At 37.6% G+C, this 26,971-nt stretch overlaps 1 protein-coding gene across 2 annotated transcripts; it reads right to left on the reverse strand.

Annotated features, from left to right (window-relative positions):
* Positions 1–322: 322 nt before the first annotated feature.
* Positions 323–26,965, reverse strand: smarcc1b (SWI/SNF related, matrix associated, actin dependent regulator of chromatin, subfamily c, member 1b). 2 transcript variants are annotated; one of them, XM_067425614.1, is made up of 28 exons: positions 26,778–26,965; positions 25,953–26,072; positions 25,672–25,757; positions 25,119–25,200; positions 24,935–25,027; positions 24,621–24,693; positions 21,997–22,066; positions 21,810–21,885; positions 20,158–20,280; positions 15,451–15,530; positions 13,322–13,443; positions 13,180–13,239; positions 13,056–13,090; positions 12,841–12,953; positions 12,608–12,679; positions 12,060–12,173; positions 11,824–11,977; positions 11,487–11,597; positions 11,275–11,334; positions 10,068–10,326; positions 9,837–9,989; positions 9,105–9,154; positions 8,895–8,988; positions 7,219–7,352; positions 6,996–7,130; positions 6,532–6,688; positions 703–774; positions 323–622 (listed from the first exon to the last, which is right to left on the reverse strand). In XM_067425614.1, the coding sequence occupies exons 1-28, from the start codon at positions 26,955–26,957 to the stop codon at positions 576–578; spliced, it is 2,925 nt and encodes a 974-aa protein (XP_067281715.1). In that variant the 5' UTR covers positions 26,958–26,965; the 3' UTR covers positions 323–575. The 2 variants fall into 2 exon arrangements, with proteins under 2 accessions (XP_067281715.1, XP_067281714.1); XM_067425613.1 differs by having other exon boundaries at positions 13,322–13,446.
* Between the last annotated feature and the right edge of the window lie 6 nt (positions 26,966–26,971).

Genomic DNA, 26,971 nt, shown 5'->3' on the forward strand with positions numbered 1-26,971 from the left:
TTTATGAGCTCCACATCTCCCATTGCCTTCACTTCATGTATGGAAAAAGAGCTTTTAGAGATTTATTCAAAACCTTGTGCACTAAAGTGAGGTTCTTTTAAAAAATTAAAGCAGTTAAAAATACATCTGGAACAGATCAAGGAACGGTGCAACTCAGTTTTCATAGTTCACGACCGCAAAATTGCACGATACTCCATCACAAATATAAAATTAAATGCTTTAAATGCAGCACTGAAGAAGCATTTTATATTTTAAATATAAAAGTATCAGAAAACCCTCTAACGTGAAACCCTTCAATAAATGAGCTCACAAAAAAAATATATAACTTCATATAAAAGATTTATTCAGCCACAAATGTTTTAGTGCTTGGTGGCTATACAAAAACAGATCTACAAACATTAAGTACATACAGATATGGCAATGAAAAGCTTTAAATCGTATCCTTAAATGCCAGCATAAATGCTTTAAAAAATATTAAATATACACAGAATAAGTGCTATTGTAGAGGTGAATGTTGGTAACGTTGATGTGACTTTCATCTTGCTGAGTTTGGGTTAACTCTCCATTAGTGGACATTACATGGGTGCGGCCCCATCAGCCTGTGAGGACGGTGGAGTTTGGTCTGAATTGGAAAGAAAATGAAACTTTTCGAACACTGTGCCACTGTTGATTAGAATTTGAGTTGTGGCATGTGTTACTCACACATGCCATTGGGAGCTCCAGGCTGCCGAACACCCATAATCGGCCCAGCACCAGCACTGCCCACAGAACGACCTGAAAGTGATGAAAAAACAATTTTAAGATTGACATAAAACATACTTTGTGATTGAATTTTCTTCTCTATTGGTGATGTAAATCTGAGTGAAGAAGCTTTTTGACTTGATTGTGTCGTGTGTGTCAGGACATTCACAGACAGCGTGTTCTTGTTGGTCTTGTCTCGCTTGAATGGTTTAAAAGCTTTCGCATGAATAAGAGCGTTACATATGGTTAATGCAAAATATTGCATGGGTTAACATGCTAATTTTGGCAGCATAAATATATTTATATAGTGCTGTCAAAGTTAATGCATTAAAAAAAATGTTTTTTCATTACAATGACAGCAGTCATTAATGCGGTCTGTCATTAATATTAATCAAAGAGCAAAGAAATAACTTACAGCTCTAGACTAAATAACTCTTGTAACTTTAATAAGGATTAATCTAGATTTAATTTATGCTGTGCAGACTGTTTGATAACTTTAATTTCTGTTCCTACTTGTTAGACAGGTAGGAAGGGCACAGGTAAATATGACATTTATTATGGGTTTATGTGAGCATTGTTTTAAGTTCACTTAAATAAAGTTATATTTTTGAAGCCTAATAAAATGTATTAAAAAATGAATAGCTTTCAATCACACTGTAATGTTGAATGGCTATAATTAAAGGCGCACTATGCAACTCACACTTTTTCATATTTTGGCTGGTTCTGCGACTTACAGTCAAGTGCAACTTGTATATCAAATTTTAATCATACTGACTGACAAGAATAAACCCTTTTTAAGCAGCAGAAAGAAAGTTTGAAGCAAGTGAGAAACTTGAGAAACGTGAGGCACTGATGAAAAGCAGAGGTTACTTTAACTGTAAAGGAAAAAAAAGAAAGAAAACTAATTGCAGGTTTAAAGTGAGATGGCCAAAGTTGGAGGAACGAGTCCACATATGGGTGCTTGAACACACTGCCGGGAGAGGCTCAGCCACGTTAAATTTATTGGTTATTTCAAACTTTTTTAACAAATCAAAAACTGAAAAATTGGGCGTGCAAAATTATTCGACCCCCTTAAGTTAATACTTTGTAGTGCCACCTTTTGCTGCGATTACAGCTGTAAGTCGCTTGGGGTATGTCTCTATCAGTTTTGCACATCGAGAGACTGACATTTTTGCCCATTCCTGAAGAACAGCTCGAGCTCAGTGAGGTTGGATGGAGAGCGTTTATGAACAGCAGTTTTCAGTTCTTTCCACAGATTCTCGATTTGATTCAGGTCTGGACTTTGACTTGGCCATTCTAACACCTGGTTATGTTTATATTTGAACCATTCCATTGTAGATTTTGCTTTATGTTTTGGATCATTGTCTTGTTGGAAGACAAATCTCCGTCCCAGTCTCAGGTCTTTTGCAGACTCCATCAGGTTTTCTTCCAGAATGGTCCTGTATTTGGCTCCATCCAGCTTCCCATCAATTTTAACCATCTTCCCTGTCCCTGCTGAAGAAAAGCAGGCCCAAACCATGATGCTGCCACCACCATGTTTGACAGTGGGGATGGTGTGTTCAGGGTGATGAGCTGTGTTGCTTTTGCGCCAAACACAACGTTTTGCATTGTTGCCAAAAAGTTCAATTTTGGTTTCATCTGACCAGAGCACCTTCTTCCACATGTTTGGTGTGTCTCCCAGGTGGCTTGTGGCAAACTTTAAACAACACTTTTTATGGATATCTTTAAGAAATGGCTTTCTTCTTGCCACTCTTACATAAAGGCAAGATTTGTGCAGTATACAATTTATTGTTGTCCTATGGACAGAGTCTCCCCCACCTCAGCTGTAGATCTCTGCAGTTCATCCAGAGTGATCATGGGCCTCTTGGCTGCATTTCTGATCAGTCTTCTCCTTGTATGAGCTGAAAGTTTAGAGGGACGGCCAGGTCTTGGTAGATTTGCAGTGGTCTGATACGCCTTCCATTTTAATATTATCGCTTGCACAATGCTCCTTGGGATGTTTAAAGCTTGGGAAATCTTTTTGTATCCAAATCCGGCTTTAAACTTCTCCACAACAGTATCTCGGACTTGCCTGGTGTGTTCCTTGTTCTTCATGATGCTCTCTGCGCTTTAAACGGACCTCTGAGACTATCACAGTGCAGGTGCATTTATACGAAGACTTGATTACACACAGGTGGATTCTATTTATCATCATTAGTCATTTAGGTCAACATTGGATCATTCAGAGATCCTCACTGAAATTCTGGAGAGAGTTTGCTGCACTGAAAGTAAAGGGGCGAATAATTTTACACACCCAATTTTTCAGTTTTTGATTTGTTAAAAAAGTTTGAAATATCCAATAAATTTCATTCCACTTCATGATTGTGTCCCACTTTTTGTTGATTCTTCACAAAAAATTACAGTTTTATATCTTTATGTTTGAAGCCTGAAATGTGGCAAAAGGTCGCAAAGTTCAAGGGGGCCGAATACTTTCGCAAGGCACTGTATGTTTTTTTCCTCTTCCTGACGCATTTTTTTATTTTTTTTACGGAGCTACTTATAGTCTGGAAAATACGGTAACTATTTTAGACTATTCTAGAAAACTAGATCTGAGACTGCCATTATCCGAGAAAAAGGAAAAGAGAAATCACGGACAAAATTGCAGAGTTTATTGCGCTCGACATGAGGCCAGTGAATGTTGTGGACGGTGATGGTTTTAAAGAATTAATGCGCACACTTGAGCCAGTATACAAAGTTCCCAAAAGATAGACGGTTATGCATGTGGTGAATGCAAAATATGTTAATTTTACATCTCTAAGGTTTACAGGTTATAGGTTTACATGTTAATAAACAATTGCAAAGCAGTCAGCCTCACCACAGATATTTGGACCTCGCTGCAAAAGAAGGCATATCTTACAGTTACAGACCACTTTATTACTGATGCCAGGCAACCGGAAAATTTTGTGTTAGCAACACACACAAAAAATGGAGGAAAGTCATACAGCAGAACATATTTCACAAACACTGAAAATAAGTCATTTCTGATTGGGACATTTCAGGTACTATGATCGTTTCTGTTGTCCATGACAATGCAATGAATATGGTTGCATGGACTAATCAACAGGCCCAAGACCCATCGTGGGGAACTGTACAGGGAGTCAGTTGTGCAGGGCATACACTGCAATTGTGCATTAACAGGGCATTAAAGAAAGTCCTGAGTGTCGCACTGTTGCTGCTGCAAGACGCCTTCATAAACAGCGCGAACGCCACCACAGCACTCACAGAAAAACAAAGAGAACTGAAGTTTGCAAAGCATAAACTTGTGCAAGATGTTGTCGCTCAATAGAATTCTGTCCATCTTATGCTTGATCGCCTGTTAGAGCAAAGAGGGCCAGTTTCAGCAGTTTCATTCAAGTATCAGCAAACGGTCCGACCGTGATCTAGAGCTCATAACATCCCAGTGGAGAATGACAGAGGAAATAGTCAATGTTCTCAAGCCAATGATCAAACTGACACAGCTTTTGTCACAAGATATGAACACTTCGCTGTCTGCCACTGTTCCGATGCTTATGGAACATTAAGAAACAACACTTGGTGGTACATGAAGACAACAGCGCTGTTACTAAGACCCTCAAGAGTACCCTGAGGGTATAGACGATAGAAGATTAAAGGCCATCTTTTGGAGAGCAGTGTTTATATCAAGGCTGCAATTCTTGATCCACGTTTTAAGAAGCTTTCTTTTTTCACTGATGATGAGCAAAGGAATGAGGCATATACTGCGGTGGAAAATCTGGCTAAGAGTTTAGCTATCAGGACTGTACAGGAGGTGATGACAGAGAATTGGTGGAGGAGCGTGATACTGCAGGCCCTTCAAGACAAGAAAAAGACCAAGTGATGTCGATGCTTTTGTCCAGTGATGAAGAGGAGCAACAGCCAGGAGACAGTGAGATGAGGGCTTATTTAAAGGACACTACAAAAAGCAGTACAGGACCACTGGAATGGTGGCAAAAGAACAAGGAGAGATACCCAAAGCTGTCCAGGGCCGCAAAGAGATTCCACAGCATCCCGTCTACTTCCAACCCATCACAAGGAATCTTCTACAAGGCTGGATTTATTATCAGTAAAACCAGGAGCGTACTGCTGACGGCCAATGTTAACAAGTTGGTTTTCCTCGCACACAATTTGAAAAGACTGAAACGCACATAAGCAGAATGAAAGACTGGATTTTTTTTTGATTGGGTAGGGTACAAGTGTTTTCAAACATTTCAGCCGTTTCTAATTTTAATTTGCTGTGAATATGTTTACCTAAAAAACTGCCAGTATAGCGTTTATTGCTGTTTCGGCAGTTAAAAAGAGAAAGTTCACAATTTTGGCTAAACGTTCTTTGTTTTAATTATTTTATTTTATTTTATGTATTGATTACTATTGATATAATTTAACTGTGGCTTGCGTTTTTTATAATATATATATTCTCCTACACTTTTTTCAACTTGATTTTGACTTGATTTTGTTTTTATTTATTTTTTAATATTAGAAATGTATATTCTGTTCTAATTTGATTCTGTAAATTAATGCTTTTTATTGTTTTTCGTTTTGTCAATGTTGCGCTGCACTGAAGGCAATTTTGCAGATTCAATTTAATTTTGCAAAATGTGAAAGGCAAATCCAGTCTGCAAGTCAGTGTGTTCTTTTCTTCTCTAGGCAGGTATTTTTTTAGTTTAGTTTTTTTTTTAAATGTGTGTGATGTTCAGTATTTCGATCATGGCTTTAAAATGTTATGAGATTGGATATGTTTATCCACCACATTACCTTTTATTTAAACCTAAATAAGAAAGTCACTGTCAGTTCGTCTGTCAGTTGGCAGGCAGTTTTGGTTGCTTCATTAAAAGTTGTTGCTGAGCGCGTAAAAAAAAAAAAAAATAGTTTTACCCTCCTGCTGATTAGTGTCGTGCCCCTCCCAACCCATTCACACACACACATAGATGATTCGACTATAGAAAGATTCGACAATTCTGATTCGAATGTGTAAATCCTTAGTCAGGGATCCTCAGCCCTAGAAATTATTTTAATTATAATTTTATATTACATTATAAAATATACTAAACATATAAAAAGTTAGGTGTTTTAAAAGGTGTTTTTAAATGAATCATGATTAAATTACAAAAGAATCGCTTTTTTAATCGATTTTAATCAATTGACAGCATTTTTGTGGTGATCTCTCAGAAAAGGGATGTTGTTGCGAGGTAGAGAAGTGATTTTGAATAAAGATGAATAATGATGAATATGAAAGATGAATAATGATGTGCATCGGTTAGAATAAATACTGCAATATTCCATTAAAAATTATCATTATGAATTTTGATTTCATAGTGACTAAGTATGTGAGTGTGTCTGAGAGAAAAGCATTGACAGTTGTGTGTAAAGCCCAAAGTATACTACTTTTTCTAATAATACGCTAGCATTTTCATACAGTCAAATGTGTAGCCTTTCAAAGTATACTCCATTTTATCCAGAAATTTGCTTGTCAATGAATCTACATTGTTGTTGTAGTCTGTGGTAATTTGTAGTTGTTGTTCTATCTCTTTAATTTAATTTTCTATTGTGAAACAACAGCCTGAGCCAGAGTTGGTTCTTTGTGGGAAAACTGATTAGTGCAAAACAAATTCAATGCACATGTGCATACAAAGTATGAGCGGTTACAAAAACCGGGTGAAGCACGTACTATTCTGGTGATGAAATTTGCATTTTACGCATTGAACGTGGAGCCTCTCGCACACATAAAAAAAAGTATATTTAGGCCTAAGGGTGTACCGTGATGAAGAGGGTTGAATGCAGTACTGCTGCTCTGTGTGGCTCCCGTTTGCTGCTGAGGTTCCACGGTCTGTCGTGCCTTTAGCTCAGCATATTTCACCTGCTCCAGGTGGAAATTCTGCCTCTCTGACAATAACTGTTGTCTCTGCTGCTCCAGCTACAACATACAGATATAACATGAAGTTTAAAAATCCTGAAATCTTTACATTAAAAAGCTGTTGGCAGTCAACAACAACATGAGGGTGAGTAAATTATAACAGATTTTCTTTTTTGTGTGAACTACCCCTTTAGGAGATTAATGAAATTTGTGAATACATTATTTAACACAAATAATAAATCAATGGCAATTAAGATGCAGGTCATAAAACAGTGCATTAAAGGAGAAACTAGTGTCCTCTCAAAAGTGTCTTGTAGTCTTGGAGATATGCCAGGTCTTGCTTGAATATGTAATAATCCTGACTTACAGCCTCTTTTTCTCTATCCATAATGGTCTCTAGCTCTTCAAAGTGTCTCAGTTTGATCTCCAACTTTTTCATCTGGGTCTCAACCAGCAGAGCCACCAGAGATTTGATCTTCCTCTCTTCAACTGCAGCCAAGTGCTAGATGGAGAGAAGAGTTCAGATGAATCACTTTTTTGGTCACTGTTAATGATCGTGGTTCTTTAGGGGGCACATGTTTGACATTCACCTTTGCTTTGGTAGCTGCAGAGGCCAGCGCTGAAGCAGCAGCTGTTGCAATGTTTCCCTCCACCAGCTCAAGCTCCACCCTCCTCTTCATCTCCTCTCCGTCCCCTTGGGTAAGGCCAATGTCAAAACTCTCCTCTGGATAGACATACAAAGAGTATGAAAGATGAAGAAATCCAGAAATCATACACAATCACATTGCCTACAGTAGGGATTACATAACTACTCAATTTTTTACACTGCTTGTCAAAAACAAGTGAAGATGACATGTAAAGAACAAAAGCATGCATATACACTACTGCTCAAGAGTTTGGGATTAATAAGAATTGTTTATTTTTTAAAGAAATTCATACTTTTATTGAGCAAGGATGCATGAAGCTGATCAGTGAAACATTAACATTGTTTTTAAAGTTTTAAAGTATCCTAGAAAAAATATACCACTGTTTCCACAAACATATTAAATATTAAGACATTGTTTTCAAACATTGAAAGTAATAAGAAATGTTTTTTGAGCATATTAGAATGATTTCTGAAGGATCAGGAAAATTCAGCTTTGCCATCACAGGAATAAAATATATTTAAATGGAGACAATTTGTTTTTAAATCTGAATATTTCACAAAAGTACTGTTTTACTGTATTGGTTTATCAAATAAATGAAATAAAGCTTTAGTGAGCATAAGAGAATTTCAAAAACATTAAACAAATTCTTACTGACCCCACAAAGCATGTCACAAAGAACGTTAGACTATAGAGAGTTAGGCCGCGCCCACACCAGGGGAAAAACAATCAAATGCAATTTTGAATTGCGTGAAGCGGTCACCTTGTCATTTCTGACTTATAACAAAAAAACAGAACAATGTCTTAAAAGCTGATATCTGACAGGGTGTACAGCAAAAAGTTTTTATAAGCTGTCGACCCAAAATATGAGCGTTTAAGGAGACAAAAGGCACATTTTGGGATCCTGACACTCAGGATCATTTAGGCCTATGTGTGCAGTAAACATTTTGTCGCATCAATGTCATTTTTATATATTATATTTCCTGTCGCTGATTACGTTCCCCTCTAAAGGGCATAGTTCTCAGTGTAATATGTCGCGCTCTGTCTCACTTGCCTGTATCCACTTTTGTGTCCTTAAACACTAAATTTTTGGGTCAAAAGCTTATAAAAACTTCTGGGTTATTTAGCTTGTTTGCTGTATACCATGTCACATATCAGCTTTTAGGCATTGTTCTGTTTTTGGTACAAGTCAGAAATGACAAAGGAGGCCCCATATGCAATCCAAAATCAGTGGAGAGGGTTGCTTTGTTTTCCTTCCTGTGAGAGGGGTTTTCAGATTATGGCTCTGTCTCTGTTAAGAGTTACGTGGTCACTTTTACATTTTTTTGGTAATTCCAAATATATGTTTGGTATATAGGTTGTTATACACAGCTAAAGTCATGGTGCAGGGAGAATTGTTAGATCAATGTTAAATGTTAGAATCATATAAAAATACAGAAAATTTGCATACTATGCCGAATTCATTTTAAATGTAGTCTGAGTAGTATAGTTGTACACTATTTTGATCACCTTAAGTGTACCTTCAGCTTCAGTATATATTTAACAACATAGCAGCAATGTGTTAAATGAAGGTGAATGAATGCAAAGAGTTTAAATATGCATAGCATCTGTTATTCTCTGACCTGCCGTGCTCTCCTCTCCTCTCTCTCCTTCACTCTCTTCTTTCTCCTCGTTCTTCACACACGTTCCCTCTCCCAAGATGCTGTCACCCTCAAGCTACAACAGACAAGACATGCTCAGTGACAATGATACCTTCCTTATTAATATTTTTATAGCAAGACTATAAAAAAGCAGAATGGATGATTATTTGTAACTGAAGAAGCTTCTCATACCTTTTCATGCTGATCATATTCAGTGTTCATCGTTTCTATACCACTCCCATCTTAAAAAAAAGAAAAAAAAGAAAATAAAAAAAAGAGAGAGAACAATAAACAAGTCATAATCCTTATGTTAATCATAAACTGTTTTATGTAATATTTGGTGTATAGAGGTCACATAACAATTAAACTTTATGAAAATTCTTTCACTTACTGCCCTCCCCTGGATGTTTCAAGTACGACAATTCCAAGGACTAAAATTACTTGTTTTAACATACACTATCTTTCAAAAGTTTTGGATCAGTAAGATTTTTTTTTAAATGTTTTTGAATGTTATATATATACATACACATACACACACATTTGTTTTACACACAGGCTACACAATAAAAAATTGTGTGTTTTTTTTTTACATACAGTACACATATATTGTGTAAACAAACTTTTATTTTGGATGTGATTAATCTGACGGCATTTTTTTCCCAGTAGCCAATACATGTTTCACGTGATCCTTCAGAAATCATAATAATTATCGGAATAATTTCTTTAAAAGAAAAAAACAAATCTTACTAATCCAAACTTTTGAAAGTTATTGTACAATGTAATTTGACAGTTGGACATTTAGTTACTTGCAACTGGTTTTAACACGCATTTTAAATGTGAATTTAATGTTTTAGTGTTTTAATGTTTTGACTACATCAATAACTTAAAAAAACATTACACGCATAAAAAAAGTGAGAGAAGTACCAGTCTTTTCTGAATGGTCAGCATCAAGTCCTGCAATGCCACCTGTTTGAAGCATAAAGCCTGGATCTAAATTATGCCCAACTCTCTGCGCTTTGTGAAAGCTGGCATTGAATAACTCTTGTGGGGCCTCTTCTCTTGCTCTCGAGAACTCCTCTGAAAGACAGTTAAAACACGAAATATGTATTTTCTCTCACCATTTCTGCAAATCAGCTCACACAAGCAAATTCTTACCTAAAGCTGCCTTGGCAGCTGCAGAGGCCACTCGAGGGTCGACCACAGATGCAAGGAAAGCAACAGTGCTCATTACAGGGTTCCCTGATTGGCTGAAGGGAACAGGCTGATAGGCCAGAGGACCCATTGAGGCTTCAGAGTTCTCTAGATACGGGTCCTCTATCGGCAACCGCAAGAAGTGAAGAATACAGTCATCCTGTGTGCGGCTGCCCACATGCTCCGACACCTTATTCCAGTCATCTTTATACATCTCCAAAGCCTGAGAAAAGAGATATAGCATTCAAATAATGGCATTATTTATCAGGACAAGGGCCTCTTTATGGATAGAAATCAGAGACTCTCATTACACTGCAAACATTACATAAAACTGATGCTGCGTCCAAAATTGCATACTATCTTGAGTAGGTATTTACTTTAAATAAGTACTCACTTTACAAATGTTTTATATAGTCTACATGTACTACATTTTATATATATATATTATATATATATATATATATATATATATATATATATATATATATATATATATATATATATATATATATATATATATATATATATATATATATATATATATATATATATATATATATATATATAAACAAAATTATTCAGACGCTTTGACCTGACCATGTTGATTAAGTGTTTTTTCAATAATTCCCAAACCACAGACTGAACATTATCATCAAGATGAATTTGTTCTGACAGTTTAAGTCTGAGTTTGTCATATTTTATTTTATTTTTTTTAAACTATAGCAAATAAACTGTAAAATGTGAGAAAATGTTGAACGTGTCGGAATAAATTCTGGTTTGACTGCAGATTACATTTAATTTTACTTAATTTTCAATATGGAAGGGTTAAAAGAAATGAAGCTAGATTATATATTTATAAACTTTTTTGTAATTAAGGTTAGTCTTTTGCTTGACATCAAAAATTATTGGCAGCCCCCTGCAGTACCGCAGTTAAAGGGATAGTTCAGCCAGAAATGAAAATTTGGATTTAAATTTGTTTTTGTTTTTACTCTCATTGCTCTCATGCATTTGTGTTCTACTGAAGTAACAAAGTCACCTATATCTTGGATGGCCTGAGTGTAAGCAGATAAATATCAAATTTTCATTTTTAGGTGAGCTATCCTTTTAAAGACTCCCAAACACATTTCTTTAGGAATTCAAAAAAATCTTGTTGACTGTTTGAATGGCTTACCTCCAAAAGCAAGAGTGTTTCCTGTTCTGTCCATTCCCTCCCTGCATTTGCGCCTTTACTCTAAAAGACAAAAAAGCCAAAAACTAAAACAGAAAGCAAACACACAGTATTCAGATGCTGAAGGTCATTGCAATCAATAGATTCTAGAAAGTTCTGTTAAAGCGCTGCTAAACTGAAACAATGAATGTTGCAAACATTGTTTGTGTTTTTACCTTCGGATGTTTCTTTGCATAAATATCATTCCGTAAACCAAAATTCTGCAGGTCAGACGGTTTTTCTCTCAATTTCTCTGGGAAATGCAACATATGCTGGGAGGCTGAAACCTTTTAACACACACAACAAATAAACAATATATCATATGTATTAATCATTTTGTATAATGACTGTTAAACTGTGTAATAATCCTAGGCAACTGATTACTTTGAACTCAAATCCATATTTCATGTCACTTTATAAGATACAGAAAGTAGACAAGTAATACATGGAAAAATGTAGTTATTTTGTGACAAGGACAGGCTGAATGTAAGAGGTGATCATGTTTGTCAATACCTGTAAGGGTCTGTGTTGCAGTGGGACAAGTCCGGATGGTGTGTCTGTAAGAACGTTAAAGTGTGGCGTTGGGGGTGGGCCCATGGGGAGGGGTCGACTTTCTGCATCAACCTGATAATTTATTAGCCCCCACTGCTCTAAAAATGAATGAACCCTAAAATGCACATGAGCAGTTTATAAATTACAAAATATTTTGCACAGGTGTCAAAGCAAGTGGGTACACGTAATACACACACCTTATAAGTGCACACACATCTCCTGTCAGGTTTCGTCTGCAGGAGGTTGAGGTCAGATATTCCTGAGGGTTCAGCCGGTATGTGTCAATCATGAAGTTGCGGTATGCAAGATATCTATGAACAAAATATGAACAGGTTTAGGACCGACTTTATATTAGGCGGCCTTAACTACTATGTGCTAACATTTAAATTAATAATTTTATACAATACACTTGTGTACATACATGTTTTTTACATTGTACTTCAATTTTTAAAAATCTATAATTAATTTCTGTAGTTACATTTATAATTACACTACTGACACTTACCTCACACCTAACCCAACCCTTAAACTTACCCATAACTTTATCCGGATCCCACCTCGATATCAGCAAAAGTGTTTTGCAATACAATATGAACACATTAAGTACATTGTACTTATTTGTTGATGTAAGTACATAGTAGTTAAGGCCACCTAATATAAAGTATGATCTATGTTTATTTAGAGTCCAGTATGATGAATCTGATAAAGATAGTATGTGCACATATATGCATACACACTGACTTACATTTCTGGTGCTTTGGACTTATTTTTTCCATTGAAGAACTCAGGCAAAGCTCGTCTCTCTATCTGATGAATACTAACACACAAAAATAAAACAAAACAAACATCTTTTACTTTATGCAAAATGTATAAGAATGGTAAATGCCCGAGTATATGCAGATTACTAGGCCTCAGCTGTTATACGTAAAACTGAGAATTTGAGTTGGCGTAATCTGGACACTTGTTCAGATCCCTCACCAGTTGTAGTCGAACCATGAGGCATAGGTGGGCACAATGATGTGATGCGTTTGCTCTGTGGCACTCTCCTCCCCCTCCATCCCACGGCCGAACTCCCTCTGCTCTTCCTCGTCCTACACACAATAGGTCAGAACTCTCATATTTAAAGAATACTGTTGACTGCAACTGGGTTCTGGATTAGACTGACAGAAAGCAACAATGACACACTGACTTACTCTGACACCAGAGAGCAGGTCCTCTTCTTGGTCATCTGAGAAGAAAATATATTTTAGGTTATTACTGAAATCACAGGAATAAAAACAGATTCACTGAACAGTGAATCCCACAAGAATGTTTTACCTAAATCAGCCATAATGCCTCCTTTGACTGGAGTGTTTTCACTGTCTTTCTTCAGGTTCACTGTAGCCAATGAGAAATAAATAATGTGTTAGACCAAAATCAACATGAGCAGTAAACACAAAGCAGAAAAAAAGAACATTACCATTTTTAGGCAGAATGACCTCCTCCATATTAGGGACTGGGGTGGGATCCTCCATGTCTTTAGTGAGGTCCTCCTCTGGCTCTGCCTCTTCTGGTTGGCCACGTCTCTTATACACCCCTGAGCTACTGGTTTAAGATAGAATCAAATGTAATCCCGAATCACAAACTACAGGGGATTTGATCCATTTTTTCAAAGGAAAAAAGCTACAATGATTTAGCCACTAATGCTCCCAGACTTTAATGGGTTACTTCAGCGATTAGCATATGGCTTTGTATCAGTAGAAACCCTGGAGTGTATTCAAATGATTGTGCTTAATATTTGTGCTTAACTTCACAAATTAATGTCTATGAAAGTTAAGCTTCCAAAGGCATGAACGCCGGACTGAACACGCGCTGTGAATGTATGCCGCGAGCGTGGTCGCGATTACCTCAGATCTCATCACGAGCTAATTCAGCTCATTCATGACGGTAAATGTAATCTGACTCCTGCAGCGTTAGTGCTGTGACACTCGCGCAGCAACTCACTCCTTATATTGAACAGACACATAGTAGGGCTGGGCGATAAATCGATTTTATCGATTAATTCGAGTTTGTAGTTTCATGCCGATTTTTGTGAAGGAAAATCGGTTTTCTCTTTCAAATCCGCCGACGCTCCCTCTGGGCTCCCGTAATAGCTCAGCCGTCCCCCGCGCATTTGCCAGTGCCACAGAGATACATAAACAACAAGGATAGCGTCTAACAACATACAGTGTCATTGGTTCAGTTTTTTACAGAACAATTAACAATACCCCGCTGCAAAGTGTGTTTGAAGTCTGAACGGAACTGCAATCATTTGAGCTGTGCGGACAACGAATGCAGCGCGAGCTCATACTATCTATCTAATACTATCATACTATCTAAAATAAACTATCTATCTATCTATCTATCTATACACGGGCCGATCTTGTGACAGACACGATACACAGCGCTGGAGATCCAATGAGCGTTTAAATTCACCACAGAATTAATAACATACCTATTGTGATCTAGTGGAAGCTAGTTCGGTGCAGAATTCTGTTATAAACCACAGATATCAGATCAAACAGAGCTGACGTGGAGACAACATGAGCGAAGGTCAGGGGTTTCAGTCACAAATCACCAACATTCACCATGATTTACTGTAGTAAAACCACATGGATTTAATGTTGTTGTCATTATTTATCTCAGGATTCATACAACCTTTTGAGATTGAAATTCAAGCACTTTCCAATGGTTTCGTACACGTATTTGTACATTTACTGCACTTATTTCCAGCACTTCAAAGCTCTAAAATATGCTATTTTTAATGTGATGGTTTGTAAAACAAAGTTTAAATGAGGTCTTGTGAAAGAAATAGTCTTTTAGTTATTTTTTTTTTAATGTTTAATCCATTTTGTGGCAAACAAAGATTTTTTTATAAAAAAGATATGCAGTGCCCACCACTATAACCAGCAGAAAAGCACTTATTGATTTATTAGCCATTTCCACTCCCTAATATATGGAGAAAAGTATGAAGTCACCAAGTCTCATGAAAAACTAAATTACACAGAAAGCAAGTAAAGAGCTCATTTAATAATAACCGAAGCTGTCGGTCAGTTCCGTGTGAGACTACTGAAGAACAATGGTAATCTATATTTAATAATATCATTACCATATTATTAAATAGCATAAGATTTAAATTTTCCCTATACTTTTTTTGCACATTACTGTTGTTAATAAAAGTTAATTTGATCTGCATATCAATAAATAAACCTTTGATATGTGGCCATATCACCCAGCCCTAACATATAGTATTTAATTGTAGTGTCTGTTCTCCAACTCAGTCACAGTAAACCAGTAGTGTTGGCTTTGGGACTGGCCTCACAGGGCAGAGAATAATTTTGGGTGTTGTTGTATTTCATCCCCATGAGACAAAAAAATGATAATTTTCTGTCATTTCTCAGTCTAGAAGGCACCAAATTCAAAAACAATTTCACGTTTCTACGGCATAAATGACCCAGTTTAAATACAGATTCATCTTCTCAGCGCTGAAGTACCCCTTTAACCTCCAGCATAGGTGACAAAAAAATGTGGCATAGCAGTGACTACAAAGTAAGAGATTTTTTATTTAACCTTTTCTTTCCTCCCTTCTTCTTAGACTCAGAGGATGGTGGAGAGGGAGAGCGCCGCCGCTTCTTCACAGGTTTTTGCTCCTTGTGAAAGAAAACAAATTCAAACAACAAAGTCAGTAACACTTTACTTTCAGGTGGCGTATTTACACATTACAACCAGAGCTTGACATTAACTTTTTTGTTCACCAGCCACTGTGGCTAGGGGTTTTCCAAAGTTATTAGGCATTTATCATTTTCACTGGCCATATAAAGACCTGACACATGGATCACTTATACTGTTAGTACCAAGGTGGCTTTATGTGTATGCACTTTGAGTGTGGGCACAAAATCTGAGGGAATGGTTAAAATTATGGGCAATCCATAACTGGGGAGTTAGCCTCAGCCCCCAGTAGCCTCAGCCCCCAGTGAGGGTATGATAAAAAAACATTTTTCAAAAGTTTCCCTTCAATAAGACGTTTAAATTAGTGCTATAGCCTATCATGTAGCTGTTTCTGTCTTTAATCATTTCTGTGTGTGACTGCATGTTGATCTAATATGCCACATCTTTAATTTAAAAAATAAATTTAAAATTTAAATTCAAACGAAGACAGTATTTTCTGATGTACAAAAGCGTGAAGTATTGCATTGTATTTTTGCTCGAGGCAGACAAGTGTGATTAGTTTGATTGCATGTAGCGAAAACTTTACAATGGATGGGAAACAGTCTTGTATTATTCCTACATCACATTATGTAAACTGCTAGCCTAACGAGCCAGACCCACATCAAGATGTTGGGTCTGGGAACTCACCATAGACAGGGCTTAATCCGAGGGGCAGGATATTTTTCCAGCTCAAAAGTCTATTTAGAGTTGTTAGACTACACTCGCGGCAGATTAGATTTGCTGCTGCTAGGGTGCGTGGCTAGTAGGAGTGTCTGCGTTACATGCCACTGCAGAAATCCACCCGCAGTTGGTGGGTTGGCAGGTGTTCATTTCAAGCCCTGATTATACTTAGTACTAGCCTTACGTGGTCATACTCAATTCTAGTCAGAATATGAGTCTGAAACCACTCCACTGGGCTGTGATTATGAGGCGTGTTTCAACCGAACCAGGAAAGACATCAATTGGATAGATAATCGCAGCCCAATGGAGCAAACCAATCAGAGAAACGAAGCGACGCATTGTCAAATTTCAACAGACAGAGCTCAACTGCACTGTGTTTTCAAGTCCACGTTTTTTTCCGCGGTTGTTTTCTATGTCCAAGGGTTGAAGCGACTATTATGTGATATATAGACCCATGAGTGCGAATTTTAGCAGGCAACCTTGCCAAAATAACACACATTTTACCCCCCTAACGCTATTTTTCCCCCGGAGAACCCCCCGAGAAGCTATTGTTTAGGGCTAGTAGTTGGCGGATTTTGTTGTAAAAACTTGGCAACCCTGTCTGCACACGCACTGGAATTCACGATCTTTGCCGGTGTTGTAAAAAAATAAAAGAATTTATTGATACACAGAGTACTTACCCAACATGATCATCATCTTTGAGAGAAATTATGAAGGTGAATGCATATACAAACAAGCGCTTCGTTTAGGATTCTAGTAAATATAATCCAAGCCCCTTTGATGACGTGCATGATTACGTTACTGTTTATCATCTGTCCGTCATTGTCTAAAGCCCGCCCTGATGATTTCATTGGTCCGAACAGTTTCTGTTCGGAGATAATTACTCCTCTATGGAGCAAGGCCAGATCAAACTGCCCGACCTAAAAATGTTGTGGGCGGGGCTAAGTTCGGCTGGCATCCAGGCTAACTTACTACAGTGATAAAAAAAATTGTGCATAATTACAAGTAATTAACCACAACTCTACAGTAAGTACAATGTAACTACATCACCTTAAAGGGGTGATGAATTGAGAAATCAACTTTTCCTTGAGCTTTTGGTATATAAAAGGTCATGGTAATATAAGAATATCCTCTAAGTTTCAGAGCTGAAAACTTCCTTGTTAGTCAAAGAAAAGCCCTCACTGCGCGTCTAATTCAGTAGCCCCACCCACCGACTCATGGAGCTGTTCGGATCGACGTGCTAGCTGGTCAACAACATTAAACATGCCGAGGAAGATAGCAGTATATTGCGCTATTCCTGGTTGTGGAAGAGCACAGTTGCTGCATAAGCTTCCTTCTGATCCTAATATTAGGAATGAGTGGTTGAACTTTATTTTTAATGAAGTTCCAGCTCATGTGGGGAAGACAGTGGTGTTCACTTCATTTCACTGCGGAACCTTTTTTAAACAAATCTCCAGGCGATGCTGGATTTGGATCTGACAGGAATGGTGCAGCAGCATGCTTGTGAGTAAAACGTATTTTTATATGTAACAGTATTGCATTGTTATAGATCATTTTGCTTATGTTTACGTGTCTAACGGAGCATACCTTTAGTACACTGGACTCAGACACGTATGGGCCAGGGCTCGCAAAGCCCGGCAGGCCGATGAATAGTATATTCCGTTCTTGTTCTGCTATTCTCTCTCTCTCGAGTTGACATCTGAAGGGCGGCGCGCGCACACATGTATGTGTGTGCGCAGTTCGCACTTATATTGTCTGATCTTGCGGGCTATGTGTAATATAAAAATAATATTAAATTATAATATTAATAATATTAAGAAATATATCATTGTGTTTGTTTGATAAAGACGTTTACGAGCCTTGTGCTCGAGAAAATCATTCTGGTTGACGCTTCTCCCTCAATCTCTCCTCTCCGTCACGTGAACTGACAGAGGAGCTTAAGCTCATTGAATATGCAAATCTTATCCAATCCTAGCTGTGGGCGTTTACTTCCAAGTCTCCAGTGCGTCACACCCATCTAAACCCAGCGTTTTGAAGAGAGCCTCAAAACCAGTGTAGAAAATAGCCTTTTACTTATTAGTTAGGATGTTTTTGAATGTAAAAACCACACGAACACCATTAGTTTACCTCAGGCAACAGTATAAAAAAAGAAAAAAGCCAGTTCATGACACCTTTAAAGTGTAACAAAGTCTAAAATGACAAATACTTTTAAAGGGATCCCCTGGTGTTAAAAGAGACTTGTATGGCTTAATATAACATTAATGATGTCTCTTACTGAAATATGCAGTAGAAAACCGATTTTATATTTGGACCATGGGCGGCACCATTTTGTTTGCGTTCTAGGTTGATGACGTAGAATGGTTGCACTCGGCAATCAGCTGGCGCTACCTGTAGCTATTTTTACCACAACGCAACTCGAAAATTGTTAAACAAAACCAAAAAAAAAAAAAACAGTTAAAAAGTACATACATTTTTTTAAATGACAGATCGTTTCGCTAAATAAGACCCTATGACTGGGATCGTGCAGAGCCCTCTAAAGCACTTCGAAGCCCTTTGAAACTTCTTGATTTGGACCTTCAACCTGTTTGTTGCCATTTAAGTCTATTAGGTGGGAGCATAAACATCTTGCAAAAAAAACAAAACAAGTCATAAACATCTTGGAGGAGATGGGGGTGAGTCAATTATCAGGAAATTTTCATTTTTGTAAAGAACTAATTAGGGATGCACGATATTATCGGCACGACATCGGAATCGGCCGATAAACGCTTAAAATATAAAAATCGGCATCGGCCGATATGAAAACATTATGCCGATATGCCTTGCCGATATGATAACGTGTTGATATGCGCCTGCAATAACTCACGTGTGCAAGGAGTGCTACAGCGATAAGACCATGTCAGCACTGCGGTCATTCTTCAAGTGAAAACAAAAATACATTGCATGTACAGTGATTTATATTGACTGTTTTTAAATGCTGCCTAGAATTTCTGAATGCACGTACAGAAGTGACCGTCAGCAGCAGATTTGCCAAGTTTTCACAACAACACTAGCCCAAAACAAGCCCAATCGCGTCTCCCCACTCTCTAGCGCGTGCGGCAGCCTCCACAGCAACAGAAACTCCTCCAGGTTCATATTTATACATGTAGTGGGGGCGCTGTTGTTACAGTAATACAATGAAAAGTAGAATACACAAATAAATTGAAGTTACTTCTTGTTCTGAATAAACAAATCAGTAATGATGTCATAAATCACAAGCATGACACTTGTAAATTAAATACTTCTATATACAGTGTATTAATCTGTAATACAAATTTACGAAATGGATGATGAAAAATAATCCAAGGAGCGCTACAATAATTGTAGAATTAAAAGACAGCATCAGTGGATGTCATGCCACCCCCCACTTCATGTGCACAAACGTTAAATCCAAAAATACAATATTTAGGTTACAGCTGCATCTGGGGTGAAAAATTACTGACTTTATTATTGTTATTTTCAGAGCTAATATACTCTTATCATAAAAAGAACTTTATTAACATTTATTTATCTTCAACAAGAATCCTTTTAGTAAGGATACCTTAGAAATCTGAAACCAGAATGAAAAGAAATAGTTTTTGCTCAAAATGGTGTTGTTTCCAAACAAAGGGAAAAAATAAACATATATCGGCATCGGCCAAAATGAGCTGAAAAATATCGGCATATCGGATATCGGCAAAAATCCAATATCGTGCATCCCTAGAACTAATCCTTTAAACAAAAACAAAATTCCAAAACAACAGCAACTATGAACTAAAATACATTTAACAAAACAACTACTTAAAAAAGTTAAAGAGTTAAAAGAGTTAAAAAAAACAACAACATGAAATTAGATAACATAAATGAACATACTTCTGTGCTTTGGTAGATATGCCTGCGGAAACTCATACTATTCCCATTCTCGTCAATCTCATAGTCTTCCTCGTTCATCCACTCATTATATGTATCTGTGTCGAGAATCCATTTGGCATGAACCTGAGAAGGGAAAAAAAGGTGTTCAAGTACATATTCAAACTTTTATATCATTACAAATAAAAGCACATCTTTATTTCATCTCATATTTTTATTAGAGATCCACCAATTTATTTTTTATCAATTTAAAATCTTAGGCATATCTGCTATTATAGCATGAAAAAAGCGGATATAAACCAAGTTTCTTAAAGGGGTGGTTGCATGCAATTTTACTTTTTTAACTTTAGTTAATGTGTAATGATGCTGCTTGAGCCTAAACAGTATCTGCAAAGTTACAGCGTTGAAAGTTCAATCCAAACGAAGATAGTCTTTTAAAGTTATGGCAGATTATTGCCTACAAAAACAGCCGGTTTGGACTACAACGAGCTTCTACCCGGGTTGGTGACATCATAAACCCTTGCTAGTCACCCCAGATGTGACTTCTGCCCGTAATGGTAAAGGGCGTGACGTTTCCGGACAACCTGCACTTGGCACTTCAGCCAATAAAAATACATGAAACTACATTTGGCCATCTAACCAATCTAAGACCATTGCGTTTTCAGAGGAATAGGCTTCATAGAAGCAGAAAGCAAACGAGCCGTTCAAAGGACAGTGGAGACAGCGGTGTAGAATAAAGGTAAAATATAGGAAGAATACAGCATTTAAAAAAAGATGTATTAAGATATGTTATACTGCGCCCCATTAACACAACCAAGCCTAGAAAAAATTAAGAATAAGTCAAATATTAATAATGTTAATGTGAAATATTTGAAAGCAAAAATAACCTGAAGTTTGTGATGTTTTTTTTCCATCTTACTTGGTGCTTTTCTTACATTGTTGATCTGTTGAATATTAAATGGATTCAATCCATGTTCAATTAAAATGATTTAATGCAGAAATAAACTAGCTTGTATACCAAACTGTTGTATGTAATTGCTAAAGCATACAAATACCACATTTGGATACATTTAGGAAACATTATATTTACATAATTGTTTCTCCAAATAAACTACTTTAAAATATACATTTCCTTGTTGGTATGTCTGAGGTTTTTTTTGGCCAGTGTGATCTTGCCCACTGCCAATTTACCTAATAGTATTTCATCAGCCAGAGTTGCCAGTTGGAGGAAAATACAGAGTATTGTAGACAGAAGACAGAAAACGAATTGGTGAGATCGTATATTCTACCAAACCTAAAAAGCCACAGCATCCATCTAAAAACAGCTCTATCCAATATTTTGAATTTGGATTGCAGTACCCATTTCAATTCTTAAAATAGTAAAACTGCAGTGCACATTTATTTCATGCTATCAGCTATGTATTCATTTAATTCACTATTTTAATAACAAAAGTTAAAAAAATAGAGCAAATGACATCTATATCAAAAATGGCCAATAGTTGTTTGTTAAAATCGGTAATGTCCCAAAAAAATTATATCTGTGCACCCCTAATTTTAACAATTGTTGGAACCTAACAACAGACAAGAACACAAAAAAAGATTAGTGGGGGGGATCATGGGAACTCAAGGTATTAATACTAAAATAATTTGTTCACCTTCCAGCACCTGTCTGGGTTGGGAGGTTCCTCCACTTCTCCATCTATATCATTTGCTGAAATAAGCGAGTCATAACTAAAGAAATAAAATATAAAACATACATCATTAGTGGAAAACAGAGCAAAATGTATTTTACTAAATCTGCACATTTACATTACATGGGCAAATGTGTGATGTATTCTCTACCTGTCCGGACACATGCCCCAGTGTATCATCACATGCCGATCCAATCGCATGACTGGTCGAAGCCACTCTTCTGGAAAAGGCCCAACATTAAATGTTACACAGAGGGAGATATGAACATTTTAACAGATACACCAAGACGCTAGCCTAGAAATCTAGACGCACCCTAGCGGCAGCAAATTTAATTTGCCCGCAAGTGTGGTCTAGCAACTCTCAATTCCTATCTGAGCTGTATTCCTCAGAATCTGGACGGCCCAATCACATCGTGTAGGTAGGCTATAGAGTCGGCGGGCGGGGCCATAATGACGACGGCCGAGTTGCGTTTGCGTGCTTCTAGTAACACAGTCTTCTGGTAAACACAGAAACTGGCGAACGGCGGCGGTCTTTCGAATCAGCTCTGCCCGCGCCTCCGGAAGACTTGGAGTTAAGCTTTCCTCTGAGAAAAGAACAAAGAGCGGCACTGAAGTCATTCTTAAAAAGGGAAGATGTGTTCGGAGTTTAGCCGACCAGATACGGCGAATGTTTAATCAGTCAGCGAGCTCCCCTTCACCGTCGTTGCTCCGGTTGGTGTACCGCTATCCTATCGCGTGTAGAGGGAGTTTGAAAGACAACCGTTTATCCCGCCCCTCGGACTGAGCCCTGTCTATGGTGAGTTTCCAGACCAAATCTTGATGTGGGTCTGGCTTGTCAGGCTACCAAGACGCTGCATATGTAACCAATAAATACACATCCAACCTCTCTGCCCTGCACAAACAGAAAGATACATACAGCATACAGTTTGGATTGGTGGTATGCAGAGCTGCACGATTAAAAAGATTGTGTTCTCGATTCAAACTCCTACGGAATGTAAATGACAACGATTCTGCTATGTCTATTATACCTGTTTCACATCGCAATCGTCAGCAGAGCACGAACAGCGCGTTTTTCGCTGCCCATGTTAATAAATGAGAGGGTTGGCCGCCACGCATCCGATGCGAACACACTCACCGTGCGTACATACTGGTCTAGGTGAACTAAGCAAAGCAAGCATTTTCAGATCATTCCTATGGAAGATGAGCTTGCACATGAGCATGAAGCACAACTTCGATAGGAATTAATTGAAAAAGCTTGCTCTGCTCCATGCCAGGGGGCACACACACTGTCATCCATTAATATAGGCATTGACAAAACACATGCTGCTCATCCGAAAAGCTCTAGCCGTATGGTTATGTTCTGAGCAAGAACTCCCTGCAAATCCATGCAGCCTAGCATGGATATGAGAAGGGAGCGCAGTCTGATTCGAAGAAGAATATCAGAAGTTCTGACTATGGAAGAGAGGTGGAAATGTGAATGTAAGTGGGCAATTAGCTCCTGAGCAAGGTGATAAAGCTGATAATAATATGGAATCGACCTACAGTGCATCCGGAAATATTCACAGCGCTTCACTTTTTCCACATTTTGTTATATGACAAGCCTTATTCCAAAATGGAGTAAAAAAAAAAAATCCTCAAAATTCTACAAACAATACCCTACATACATGACAATGTGAAAGAAGTTTGTTTGAAATCTTAGCAAATTTATTAAAAATAAAATCTGAAAAAATATGTATTTTTCCAACCTTCCAGAAGAACATCTCTGCAATACTCCACCAATAAGGTCTGTATTGTAGGGTGGCCAGACAGATGCCACTTCTCAGTAAAACTCCACTTGGAATTTACCAAAAAGCACCTGAAGGACTCTTAAGACCATGGGAAACAAAATTCTCCAGTCTGATTAAACAAAGATTGAATGTTTTGGCCTAAATGGCAAGTGTCATGTCTGGAGGAAACCAGGCACCGCTCATCACCTGGCCAATACCGTCCCTATAGTGAAGTATGGTGGTGGCAGCACCATGCTGTGGAGATATTTTTCAGCGGCAGGAACTAAGAGGCTAGTCAGGATTGAGGGAAAGATGAATGCAGCAGTGTACATCCATAATGAAAACCTGTTCCAGTGTTCTGGACCTCAGACTGGGGCAAAGGTTCATCTTCCAACTGGACCATGACACAAAGAACACAGCTAAGATAACAAAGAAGTGGCTATAGGACAACTCTGTGAATGTCCTTAAGTGGCCTAGCCAGTGGCCTAGCCAGAGCCCAGACTTGAACCTTATTGAACATTTCTGAAGAGATCTGAAAATGGTTGTGCACCGACACTCCCCATCCAACCAGATGGAAATTGAGTGGTCCTGTAAAGAAGAATGGAAGAAACTGCCCAAAAATAGGTGGGCCAAACTTGCATCATACTCAAAATACTTGAGGCTGTAATTGGTGGCAAAGGTGATTCAAAATATTGAGCAAAGGCTGTGAATATTTATTATTAATAGATTTGCAAAGATTTTAAACAAACTTCTTTCACATTGTCATTATGGGGTATGGTTTGTAGAATTTTTAAGAAAATAATGAATAATCCAATTTGGAATAAAGCGGTAACATAAAAAAATGTGGAAAATGTGAAGCGTATGAATACTTTCCGGATGCACTACAGGGAGGCTTTGATAAGCGTTGTATTCCTATAGGTAGACATTGATCAGCAAAGAGTCAGCTGATGCTAGCTTGACTGACATGACCTACCAAAACGAATGTTACACTTGATAAAAATATACGCACCTTCATCTGCTGCAGAGGATGATGCTGGGTATACCTGGTGGGTGGCTTGTGACCTCTCCTCTGTCACTGTGCCCTGAAAAGGCAAGACAAAATTGTGTCTACAGTAATCAACAATGTATATATTAGAAATGTGCGCAATAAAGTAACTAGTATGTGACAAATGTTACTTATTATCATTACATTAAATTTGAATAGTTTTTGTGTGTTAAGAGTACTTGACTACAAAATTACTCTAAATGTCCATCTGTAGTATAAGTGCATAAGTGTGTAGTGCTTATATTTCTCCACTTCTTTGGTCCGTTTTTTCCACTGACCTGATGTCGCACAACAATGTCTTTGAGTTTAACAGCTTGCTTCGGTTCAAGATTAGGGGACAGGTACACCACAGGTCTGCTTAGTAAGTTATTCTAGCAAAAATAAAACACAGAGGTCAGATACTGTACCACACTTAGATTTGCTCATGATCTTCATCTTTGCAAAAGAACCAAGCACAAATACCTGTATCAGAGTTTTCTCCACACAGACAAACATCTCTACATTGCGATCCAATCTGGATGGATTCTGAAGATCAAAGCGTCTCCTTTGAAAAAAAAAAAAAAAGGATGACACTAAATTAGATAAGTTTGACATAATCTTTATCTGACACAATTTTATTAGCTAAGGAATCATAGCTTACATTTAACATTAGCTCTGGGCTGTATGATGACCAAAATCTTACATTATGTAACAGTATAAATAACTTTAATCATCATTATATTATATTTGAAATCCTAAATTTGGGGTCAGTAAGGTTTTCAAAAAAATTAATTAATACTTTTATTCTGTTATTACTTTTTCCTGTATTTTTGAGCAAGTAAATGTGTTGGGAAGAATAAAAAACTCTTACTGACCACAATCTTTTGAAAGGTAACGTATATATAGAATTGATGGGCATAAACCTTAAGATTACACATTAAAAAAATTATGAAATAAAAATAAATCGTACATTAGAATCTCTACATACACATTTCTGCCATTATACCATCCAGCACTATTCTGCATTAATACTAACCAGCCCTGTTCCGTCTTAAACTTGTACGCTGATCCCAGAATATGACAGAGAGCACTGCCGGGCCTGAGGTCCTGAAAACATTTTGCCTAAGGACAAAGAAACAATGCTGAAACAAATTCACATGGATCATGCTTTTGACTGATTTAGTGTAGTAGTGAAGATTACTTCCTTGACTATTTCAGCTCGGTCACTATTGAAAAATACATACATTTACAGGCTACAGGAACAAATGTGCTTATGTATGGCTTGTCAGAGAAAGAAATTGAAAAACAGCAACTCACTGGGAGTTTTGTGAAGCTTGGGTTATTTGCTCGCCGACCAAATGTATCTTCCTGAAATTGCAGCAGTTGGATGACCAGACCAGACAGAGACTTGCTGGAGGGAGCATCAGTCTGCACATACTTGAGAGGGAGGTAAAAAACCCTATTAATCAATGTCATTTTTAAAACTGCACAACAATTTGCAACCAAAAAAGTGACAATAATTGCAAAGAGGCCTATAACACTTAAGATTGTTTAGGAGCTTTCCCTACAATGGTCTTAGCTATTTACTGTTCTGGTTTACACACAAATAGTTTAAAACTTTATGATGCATCATGGTGTGTGTGCAACCTACACAGTGTATAGTGAGCAGGGATGGCATGACACTGAGAGGGGTGTGTGTCAGATAAGTCAGGTAAAGAAACACCTTTGACCACAAACCTGTTCCTACAAACTTAAAGCTGCTAGCATGCTGCTAACATAAACAGTTACTTACATCGCATCTTATGGAAACTACATATCAGGTTTTTTTTATCAGTTTTTTATACTGAATCAAAGGGTGAGGTTGTGGAGTTTGATATGATCATAACTCTATTGCTAACATGAACACGGGGTGAATGTTGTCACTTCTATCCTGTCAATTATGTATTCTGTCGAGTTAGCTTTTCATTTATGTATTAAACAAACCAAACAGACAAAATACCAGTTCAGTATTTTAAAAGTCTGCTTAAGAAGTTAATTAGAAGTTGAAAGGGATAAAAAAGGGAAAGAAAGCTGTCTGTGTAAAAAAAAAAAAAAAAAAACAAGGAACCAAGGGGTCCTCCTCCGGCTATCTAGCTCGCTAACCTTTTTATAATGCTTTCCAATCCAACTGCGAACTGTTTCCATCTGGGAGATGATTTCCGGGCTCTCCCAGAATTTACAGCACGGCCCACCGTCCATCCTTCTGCTCAATGAAGAGCTGCAACTGGCTTGACTTGTTGTCGTAGGTCCCGCAGCAGCAGATCCTAGGGATTGTGTGGCCATTGTTACATGCTAAT

The sequence above is a fragment of the Pseudorasbora parva genome, chromosome 19, assembly GCF_024679245.1.
Source record: "Pseudorasbora parva isolate DD20220531a chromosome 19, ASM2467924v1, whole genome shotgun sequence".
Taxonomy (NCBI): Eukaryota; Metazoa; Chordata; class Actinopteri; order Cypriniformes; family Gobionidae; genus Pseudorasbora; species Pseudorasbora parva.